Source organism: Parasteatoda tepidariorum, chromosome 1 (assembly GCF_982258835.1).
Source record: "Parasteatoda tepidariorum strain Cologne lab strain chromosome 1, Ptep-v5.0, whole genome shotgun sequence".
Taxonomy (NCBI): domain Eukaryota; kingdom Metazoa; phylum Arthropoda; class Arachnida; order Araneae; family Theridiidae; genus Parasteatoda; species Parasteatoda tepidariorum.
The window spans coordinates 50900869-50912546 of record NC_141755.1 but is presented as its reverse complement, the minus strand read 5'-3'; the positions used below and the strand labels follow the sequence as shown (position 1 = coordinate 50912546).

General features: G+C 27.9%; 1 protein-coding gene across 2 annotated transcripts in view; it reads left to right on the top strand.

The window, feature by feature from the left end:
- Nucleotides 1–8445: 8445 nt before the first annotated feature.
- LOC139425366 (alkaline phosphatase) overlaps nt 8446–11678 on the top strand; it is a 33695-nt gene continuing 30462 nt past the window's right edge. For both annotated transcript variants that reach the window (XM_071179865.2, XM_071179869.2), the window contains exon 1: nt 8446–8977. In XM_071179865.2, the coding sequence (XP_071035966.2) occupies nt 8872–8977 (106 nt within the window). In that variant the 5' untranslated portion in view covers nt 8446–8871. The remainder of the gene's footprint in view (nt 8978–11678) is intronic.

The following is an 11678-nucleotide window of genomic DNA, read 5'->3' as shown; positions in this document are numbered from 1 at the left end:
TCTGCTGAATGTGTAGTTCATTCCACATCTAAAGCTATGAAAGTGACTATAAATAGCATATATTTAATGTCTCTGAAATTTATTTTGAAAAAATTATTTGTTTCAAAATAAAATTATCACAACTCACAATGAATTAAAGGGTAAAACATAATGGCTGTATTTTAACCCTCATAACGATGTGCCCCTGGGTAAAATTATGCTGAAGCATTCCTGATTTCCAAATTCAATAACATGGAGAAACTGTTGTTTTTTTTTCATGCAGGAAGTTCGGACAAAGCCGAAAGCTAAGAGGGTTAAAGCATAATAATTTTCTATAGGTGTTCATAATAAGTAGACATCGAAAGCCTCTCAATTATTGTAATGTTTAGTCATGTTTATTATCTAATTTTTAAATATAAATAAACATTTCTAGAATTTTTGCAATGCAAAATGAATTAAAACTTATTCATTTATATGATTAGTAAAGATTAGGCTTTTCCACATGTGTAAAATTTTTGGAAGTGCTATTTACTTTCTGAACTGGAACAACATTTATTAGTCATTTTTAACAACACAGTTGTAAAAAGAACTACTATCATCACAGGAAAAAAATTGTAAATATCTCTATTTTTTAACCAATAATTTGACATCGGTTTTAATATATTTTATAATGCTCTCTTGTGCAAATGATTTGGACATGATAATTATGTCACGTGACATTATGTAGTTATTGGCACAAAAACATGAATAAATGACTTCATATTAAGTTTCCATGCTAATAATTATAACAAAATATTTTTAGAGCGATTTTAATTCAAAGTGAAAATCCACCCCATTTGGGATTAAATGCACAACATCATTTACCATTGTAAGGAATGCATAGCTTATATAGTATTTTTAGAACATTTTATGATGGATAAATCTATTTCAATATTTAAAATGGAACTGTGTATAAAAATAAGCAAATATTATTAGAGCTAACTTTTAATGCTTCCCCATATTTTTATATTTTTTTTGCATGGGTTGATTTAAGCTTCATCCAAGGCTTTTCTTCTGTTACATTAATTTTTGTGCCATATGTTGATGCCTTTTGAAAAGTATGTTTGTTTTTTTACACTCTTGATTTTGGTAGTTTTTCCCAATCTTTTTGTTCCTTTTATATAATATTTATGAGACGTCTAGCTTCAAAACCAGGTAGCTCCTTAATATTCTTCAGTCTGTTTTAGTTTTCATTTGTAACAAAAAGTTACAGAAATAAAGATGAGATTAAAGTTATTAATTTAGTTTTGTGAACCACTCAAGCAACCAGTTAAGAAATTGTTTTTAATAAGCTAATAGTTCTAATTCTGCATCTTTGTTACAAAACCAGTTAAATCTCAGATTTTTTTGTTTTGTTATGATGATACAAAGTTAAAACTTATCAAAATATGTAGTAATCTAATTGCTTTTTTTAATAAGAAAGTTGTAAAATTATTCTATATATAATGAAATTGTTTAAATTTTTGTTAATCTTGTAAACTTGCCTGAAAGTTTTCAAAATTTTTTGGCCTACCATTGGTATTCATCTTTCCCTGGTTGCTCAGCTTAAGATTATCACCTCATAGAGGAGAAAAATTGTGCCCAGGTTGAAAACCGCTGGTTTATACTCATATTATCTGGTTTAAAAGCTAGACAACATAAATATTTTCAGTGATATATGGTTATGTGATGATCACTTACAGCTCACACTGCCTCCCCTTGCTAATTGATCCCTTCAATCTACTTATTGCAATATTTTTTTTTTAAAGCTTTTTGTGACTCTTCCCACTGTTTTTGCTGATAAGTTAAAAGTAGCTAACAAATGCCTTTTATAAAGAAGGTTTTAAACTGTACTGATTTATCCTAGCTTCTCTATGATCTTTGTTGTTGGATATTACCCAACAGGGTGTGACTATTATTTATGATATACTCATGTATTTATGTGCCATTGTTGTTGAGTATGAATTGTGAATGCGCTGGACGCACTTCTCACAGCTATCTTATAGTAGAATGATGAGATATTTAAAAAAAATGACACCTGTTGTATAAGCATCTGTGTTGATGTTCATTTTAGAAATTCAATTCTGTATAAGGAAATCTAAAAGTAAACTTAACTAATTGTTGTTCATCGAAATTTAAAATTATTAGGTAATTTGGGTCTATAATTAATTTTGATTTTCAAACTGCTAAGCTATTTTATCAAATCTTAAAATAGCTGAGTTGTTATTTGGATTTAAAGAGTTATTTAAATTTATTATTTGAGGTGCTGTTCTTTGAACCTTAATAGACCCTAAAAAGAAGGAATTAAAAGATTTTGTTTCTTTGAGTCTAGACTTCAGCTAATCTTTCTTTGTTGTTAAAAATTTACGTGTTATAAAATTGATTTGAATTACTTTAAATGCCTTTTATTATTATTCTCCGTTATATTTCTAATTTGCAATTTCAATAATGTTAAAAAAAATTTTTTTATTTGCATGAACATTTAATTTTGCTTTCTATTTTTATTTCTTATTGCCTAAAAATTTTAAAATTTCTTTCATCATTCAGTCATAATAACATCTAGATTATTTTTGAAGAACTATTTTAGATATTAATCAATTACGTCTTCCTTAAATAAAAGTTTTTCTTCCTTATTCAATTTTCTAACTAAAATTAAAATAAAATTTTTGCTTATTTCTGCATGCATAGTGTTTTTTTTTATTATTATTATTTTACGCTTGTTTTAGAAATTATTTGGAAAATATTTTCTTGATTTTTTTTTTAAGCAAGTAAATTATGCAAGTGGCTCTGTTGAAATTACTTTTAGAATTCCTTATTTCTTATGTGTAAAATGAACACTTATCTGATTCCTTGTAAGCATATTTTGCTTGTGTTGTTTGTATATTGTCTTGCTTCTAGTCAAGTCTCAAGAAGCTTTATGCAACAGGGTTAAAAAAATAAAATGATTTTTCGCTCTGTGTCATTATTGTTTCTGCTTCTTTTCAAATCGCTTATCACATATCAAGCAACCATATCATATATTAAATTTATTTACATCTATAGAGTCATTCTTTTATGCATTTTGACGAAACTTTTAAAAAATAGATTTAAGTAAAATGATGAATGCAGAAGCACATTTCGTGAGACAATGCCCTATACTAGATTTAAATGTTCTTTGTAACCGTAATGCAATTTTCAATTCTATCTTGACTATAAAAACAGATTTTTTACATAGTGTAAAAAGTTATATTTGAATATAATGACATAAACTCTTATCACATAATGTTTATAATTTAAAATATTTTTCAATTCATTAATTAATAAAATTTAACTTTCTTTCATCAAATTATTTATTTATAATTTCCTTTGGGTAAGAAAGTTCTTAGTCACTGTGAAATATTTGTAACGTTGAATCCCGTGTATTGTTAGCTGATCATTTATAGTATGTGTCTAAAATTCCCTGGTTTGTTATATGACATTTTATTGTCTGTATGAAAAACACTAATAGCTTGTTTCCAGTGTCGATCTTAGTTGCAACATGTGGTAAAGGTAGAAAAAAAATTAAAAAACTGTTCTAGCACTTTTTGGTAAAGTATTTCTCTAGAGACAGAAATGAAAATTTTGAGAAAGCTTTTTTCCTTCTGCATTCAATTCGTTCTTTCTCCTATAACTTGGGTTATTTCCCAATTAGATAACTTTAATTTATTGTTCAGGATTAATCTCGAATTTGCTGTCTAATTATCTTAAATTTGTGAACTGAAGGAAAATAAGACTGGTCTAACTGAATATCATTTGCTTATCTATTTCATCCAATAAATGTTCTCAATTTTTTATACAATTCAGAGCTTTGTTCTGAATGGGCCCCTTTACGTTCTAGTGACTGATTCATAAAAAGAAACGTTATTTGGAACCATCAACAAATTTACAATTTTCCTCTTTATCCCGAATTTTGTCTTCTAATAAATTTTCTGTAATTATTTCATTAACTGATAATTTAAATGACAGTAATTCTAAAATATCAAATGAATAATGAAAAAAAAAATAATGGTATAAAGATGAAACTATTATTTTTAATTTGCACCCCATCTTCAAACTTATAATTCTTTTTTATATACTATATTAATAATTTTACGTACTTTCAAGGAGTAAAGAATTTTAAAAAATTTCTCATTTAAATCTGATCTATTACATGGTAACAGACCACACGCAACAATATATTTTTGCATGGTAACTGACTTTGGGTAACAGGCATGACATTGAGCAATACCTGTTATGACATGATACCTGACCTGACATGATTTGGGAAAGCAGATATATAAAAAATTTTACTTCTGAAAATTTATTCTTGTAGTTTTAAATGTTTACAAAAACATTAAGAATCTCTCCTATTTTTATACTATAACTATAATCAAATTTATTATTATTTTTCATGTTTAATGAACTATGTTGTTGTTGTAGTTCATTTACGTCGCACTAGAGCTGCACAATGGGCTATTGGCGACGGTCTGGGAAACATCCCTGAGGATGATCCGAAGACATGCCATCACAATTTTGATCCTCTGCTGAGGGGATGACACCCCTGCTTCGGTAGCCCGACAACCTGCGCGCGAAGTCGAGCACTTTACGGTAGAACAGTTTAACGAGGACCAATACCACACACCCTCGGTCCCTACGCTTAATGAACTATGATGGAAAGTTGTCTATCTTAAAGAATGCATTAACCCTTGATGCTGATGGCTTTTCAAGTGAGATTCTGTGACGTCAGATTAGATTTGAACAAAAAATATAAGTATAAGAAATACCGAACAATGTCCTTTTTCCTTGAAATAATCAGTGTTGGAAATATCGGACAAGTGTATACCATGGCCCTGTAAGTACCAATGTATACCTATAGATGGGTATTAGATTATTATTAATAATACACGGTGATTTCTAAGAATATAGCCCTCCTAGTTGCACCAAGAAATGAGTTTTAACTAATACTAATAAATCATAATAACACCATGTTTTATAATCATAATAAATTTATATCAAAATTAAACCAATTTAATCATCTATATATGTATATATATTTCTCTTATGTGTACCATAAACTCTGGTATTTCTATATTTGTTGGTAACACTATAGTATATTATTCATTTTTAAGTAGTCTTAAGTAATAATTTAAGTAGTGTTGACTAGCTATGTGTTAAGAATTTATTTACAATAATTTTGATTTTTATAGAAATAAAAACTTAGCTACGAAATAATTATTTAGGTTTGTTTTTTATGTTTTCTAAAGTGGAGGATAAAAAATAAATCTAAATAATGGCTGTAAGTAATTTTAAACATAAAGAGTGCTATCGTGCCGCATACTGCTGTCACACCAGTTATTTGAGAGTTTGCTTTTCGAGCTACAGCCTATTTATAAATTATACAATACTGTTAGTTATGACTCGAGAGATGGGCGAGGAAGTAGCACAGCACGTAATGGACCATTGGTATGAATTTTCTATCTTATCTCATGACAGAGATGGTCAGCTGCCGGACAAATTTTAAATTATTACTGAAATTCAATACATAAAGAACTTTGATAAATATGGTGGACAAACCTTGAAAATAATTTAAATATAAATCAAAGTATTGTTCGTTCACCAGGAGTTGGCACTTGGCTCCACCTCCTCTGACGACGAGTTTATTTCCGCTCGGGAGTTAAAGGAAAAACGTCTCCGCTCCTGAAATTGAGACAACCCTTAATGCGCGCCAAACGCAAAAAGTGAACTCATTTCAGTCACTTACTTCGCTTTATCATCTGCTATTATACCTTTCGTTACTCTAGCTAATTAAATATATTGCAACAAAGTGCCCCGAAAAGAACAAACTGTTCACTCAAAAGAAAGAAATATTATCAAATTTATGAAATATTTAATGTTAAAAAAATGCACATTAAGATTGCGAAATAAATATTTTAGTCATACGATCGCCAAATAGCAACCTTGTTCAGGATTATTCACATTCTTCTCCCAAAGGTAGCTAAATGGTATCGTCGGATACCAATTGATAAATGGCGGAGCCAAGTGGCAACTTCTGGTGAACGAACGGTAATACATATAGTAAATAAAAAATACATTTATATACTGCCTTTCCTTATTATAGTTGTTAATTTTTAGTAGATAATACATGTGGCAAAAGTTTTATTATTGTTTAAACATGTCAAATATGTTAAGTTTGACAGGTATCATATTGAACAATTTTACCTCCACGGGTCAATCTTTTCAGCTTACAATCTTGTCATTGAACTGATGGGTGTCCACTTTACTCAACTTGCGAAAGGATTGAGGGTGCGCGGTATCGGTCCTCGTTAAACTGTTCTATCGTAACGTGTTCTACTTCGTCTGCAGGTTGTCGGTCTTCTAAAATCGGGGAGCTATCCCCAGAAAAATTGTGATGGCATGTCCTCGGATCATCCTCAGTGATATTTCTCAGACTATCGTCATTTGCCAACTATGCAGTTTTAGTGCGACGTAAATAAAATCCTACTACTACGAGCCGCGATGGCTCAGTGGTTAAGGCACTGAACTATCATTGTGAAGAAATTGTGTTTGATGCTCAATGGCGGCTTGAAGCCCGCCACTGAGCTATACACCCATTCGCACCAGCTTTTCTGGGAAGTAAAGGTGACCTGTGCGCAGTGCTGACCAAATTGCCACAATCATGCCGTTTGTCACGAAATTGTGGAGCCTTAAACTACTTGACTCCTCCCCCTTGCTGTTGCGAGAATGCTATATTTTTGCTATTACTTCTACTTTTCTAGGACAATAGAAAAAAAATCGTATATATTAGAAAATTAAAAAAGAAAATTTAAGATTGTTTTCTAGATTTATTATAAAATGGACTTATTATATTTCACAATCGTTTTAAAGTTACCTTACGTATAGGAAATTAGTAAATTATAAAAATGAAATTTAATTTTATCATTTTAGACAGAATATTTTCTAAGATTGTTCATTGTTTAAAAAAATAAAGCGTTCGACAAAATATTCTAATATTAAACATAGTAAATTCTTAATCGCACGTATTTTTTGGAGGGAAAAGAATAAACCTTTCAGGCAAACGTCATTAAATTCCAAAATAAAAGCTATTGTCTTTTATCCGACCTCAAAAATGACTCAAATTTCAAATCCACCTAATTATCATAAAATCTCTTGTGAAAGTGTGAGCGCTCAAAAAAAATTATTTTCTTTCTTAATCCAACATTAGTTATTACATACACCAACATAACTATCCGGTTGATAACCATTTACAACATTCAATAATAAATGTCGTAAATGGTTATATAAAATGTCGAAAAACAAAACCTCAAAACATTTTTTATATTAATATACAAAAAGTCTTAATTATTATTGCCAAATTTTTACTGTTAAGCAGTCTGTTCGCCGATTTTCAACTTAACTCTTTGGAGGACTATGGTTTTCAACGCTAATCACGACATAAACAAAATAATGTAAACATTAATTTAAATAAATTGTTTTACTAGACCCAAACTAAAATAATTTTGACAATTCTGGTGTCTTATTTTTGAAAAAAATTCTTGTCCCTCAAAGGGTTAGACCATTCTTTTTTAAAGAGCAGTAAACTTGCAATTTGATTTTTTTTACCCTGCTTAAAAGTAATAAATAGTATTAAGAGAGAGGCAACACTTGTTAAATAGCCCTCGCATTTGCTATAACAGTATTTTCAAACTCCTCAACATTTATTGTTCATCACTAAAGATTTTCAATGGTATGGCTCTTGGCTCTAAGAGCATTACAATTGAAATTGTATAAGTCATATAGTTTTAACAATATTTCTCGCTTTTTAAAAAGAACAATTATTACAGTGCTCAATGTAATGCATTAAGTAACACACAAGAATTTGGTTCATTCCTAATTTATTTTATTTTTATGCACTATCATAGATATGGTAGCTCGATTTTTTAAGATCAATAACTAAAACTTATTAGTTGTGTGAAGTATGTAGTTTTCAAAGAAAATACGAATAATATATAATACTTCTCTGCTTTAGCATTTATTTACGATTTTCCATCGCCTTCTGATGTTTATTCTAATTGTGTACAAAAGCATATGATAAAGCTGACTTCCTATGCTCTTATAAATAAATATAGAATTAATTTATACAAAAAAAAATTATCTTTAGTTCATTAGGTCATCTTCAACCTTAAATTGAAGTAGTTGTTTCAATTGTAATTCATTTTATTTCATTTCATTTATTTATTATTTCTTTTGCACACATACAGATATGAGAAAAATTAATTATAATTAGCTTCCAGCTGAGCACTCACAAAAAATATTACATCTACGTCATCATTTTAAGAAGCTGTGATGATATTTTTTGAGTTAATCTTATCAACTTTTCTTTTCATTATCTTTTTAGTATACTCACTGTTTGCCTTTCGTTGTTTTAAATAAGTCTACAATTAAATTTCCCTTACAATCCCGCTGAGATAAAATTGTATTTTATACTTTCCATTATCAACGTGCTGAACGAATGATTCTCAAAATATTCATTTACGTCTCAACCTCCTTCTTGAAAGCAAACGATTAGAAATTTTTTTTTTCCTGTATCGATATGAATATTACGATGAAAATTCTGATTTAACAACAATCGTGACACTGAGTTTTTCTTCATCGTTTCAATAGTATCGTCTGTTATTTTTCAAGTGGCGTTTGTTTTATTCGGTGACAGCTGTAAATCAGTCTAAATTCAAATTCAGTTAACTTTTTTCCAGCAGACGATTATGTTTTTTTTCTTCTTGCGGTTATGGAGCAGTTTTAAAATTCGAGACTATGTTTCAGTATTAAATTAAATAATTAATTATAATTCATTATAATTCTTCGTCATTTTTTAATCAAAAAATGTTTCTTAAAATCAGCAGTATGGATTTTTGTTTTATTGCAGTTTTATTTAACACATTCTTGCCGAGTGCATTTAGTATAAAAGGAACTGTATCAAAAGAAGAAAGTAAGTAAAATGTATTTCTAATTATTACTTTTTTGTATTATTTGTACATATTTCTAATTATTACTTTTTTGTATTATTTGTACTTAATCTTTCACAAGTATTTTCAATTGGGATGTGAATTTAAATTTCTGTTAATCTTAAAATAATTAACAGAATTAAAGATTTAATGATGGAAGTTTTACATTGTAAATGCAGGAAAAAATTAAACAGTCTACTAAAAAAGTTATTGAATAATATAGAATTTTTGACGAATTTCTATAAAATATTTGTATTTGAAGGAAATTGTTTAACTTTGTTAAAGTATAATAATGCAGTATTGCTGTTCAAATTAAAAGAAGCTTATCTTAATTTGCATTTTTATAATGATACAATTCTCACTCAAATAATTTGTGTTTAGTGCTCTTTAAATTTTTCTGATCTGCCGATTTCGGCAAAATACTATTCGGCTTTTTTTTTTGTCTATTTGAGCTATTTTTTTCATAACAAAAAGTTATAAAGACATTTTAAAAAGTCTTTTTGATGTTACATGAACTTTGATTCAAAATATATTTCATCATGATGTTTCTTCTGGCTTATTTCCCACAAATTCCTCTCGATGTAGTTTTCTGTTTTAAAAATTACCATAATTGTTTTTAATTTTGAAAAAAGAAAAAAGGTATTAAATTATTTTGAACCAATCGGGAAAATGTTATAATGATGAACTCAATGTAAAATTTGCTGCGGAAATAACAAATTACTTGTATTTTGTCTTTATTTATTTATTTAACATTTGGGGTTGTTTGGGAGGAGACCTTATAAGTTGATACCGTGAAGGGACATTGCGTTTAATGTCAATATCTATAGAGAAAAATTTTTTTTATGGAAATACTTTAAAAAAATATTAAAATGTAATTATATTTAATAGCCAGTTATTTTCGACAGAACTTTTCTAGATGATTCCCATCAATACATCAAAAATGGCTATTCAAATTTATCTATCTATCTATCATCTGTCTATCTATAGTTAAAGAGAATAGTCTTTAGCATGCCTACAGAATATGTAAAATGAAGATTCAGCATTAAATTCATTATCTAGATGGCTTTAACGAAGTTTAACATTCAGTTCATGTAGTCACAATTGTATTCCAAACAGACATAAGATAATATTTCAATTAACGTTTATCTTAACTGTTAAAATGATAAAAAATTATTCGCTTTTATCTCTAACCTGAATATTAGGGTAACGTTGCTTTTTATCTGAGTGATATTTAGATTCTATTTATTTTACTATGTCAGCTTGTTAAAATTTAATTATATATCTATTTTTTTTGCACTTATTGTTTAATAATAAATAATTCTGGCTAGATAATTTAACAATGCTTTGTTAATTTTAAATAACATTTGTTAGTAAAAAAATTATCATGGAACAATCAATTTATCTCTCAATAATTGCCAGCGTAGTCAGTATACTTGATTGATATTTCATAGAACATCATGACTTTAATCCAAGAATTTTCCATCAATACTTATCATATTGCAACATTTTTATATCCATCTCACCTATAATTTCGTACATATATTTATTATTCACACACAATAAATTTACGTTACCTTTTATTATTTTTGTAAAAAATAAAAATATTTTATTTAAGCTTAACTATATACTAAAATATTCAATTTTTAGTTCATCATTATTGAATGTAAAATAACGAATACAATTCATTGATCTATAATGATTATCATTTTATAATTTTTCTTTTATTTCAAGTTCTAAGTTAAAAATAGTGGTATAGTATTTTCTCTCATTTTATTAAAAATCTTAACATTCTCGTGAAAATATAATAACACAATAACGATAGTTCAGAAGTCTTAACCTGGACTATTAACCTTATTGTTCTATTGACGAAAGGAGGAACTTAAATATTGCTATTTAGGGAAATGAGATATTATTTCCTTTGTATTTTTTATGCTATATCCATTCAACTAATGATAATTATTATTATAAGTTCTAATGATTCTATGTACAAAAAGAATGATGTTTGGTGGCAATTATCGGCAATTTTTATGAATGTCAGTCGACCTGTGACTATAGTGTTACAAGTTATTGTAACAAGTGTTATAGTGTTACATTTACTATTTATTCTAATAGTGCTTATGAACAAGCAAGTAAAATCAAAATGGGATTAATTTTAATCAGAAATAAAATCTTCATTAAATAATCATCACAATGTTAATTTTTATTATTAGTAAGACCTTAAAAATATTAAGATTTGAGCTATACCCTAATAACGTTAAAAAACAAGTAATTGCATAAAAAGTCGCCTTTTAATGTTAATTTAATAGAATAGAGTTGATTTTTAGCTAAGTCAATTTAGATTTTTACTCTATTATGTAATTTGATAAATCAATATTCAATATGCTAACAGAGAAGCAAATGCATTTATCAAATTACACATTTATGCATTTTACTACTGCTATAAAAATTATAGAATTCTATATGTGATGAGCAATTTTAATCAAAAAAATTGTAAAATGTGCTAAAGTAACAGCTTTTTCTAAATTTTTCGCTCTACATAAATTATATGTTGCTATCTAGACTAGTAAGGTATTAATTCCTTTTTATTTTGCTCACTGAATGAAATGATTTTAAACCTAAGTCGATAGGAAAAATAGTGTATATATTACAGGGGTTTTATTTATGCCATATAATTAAAGCGAGATT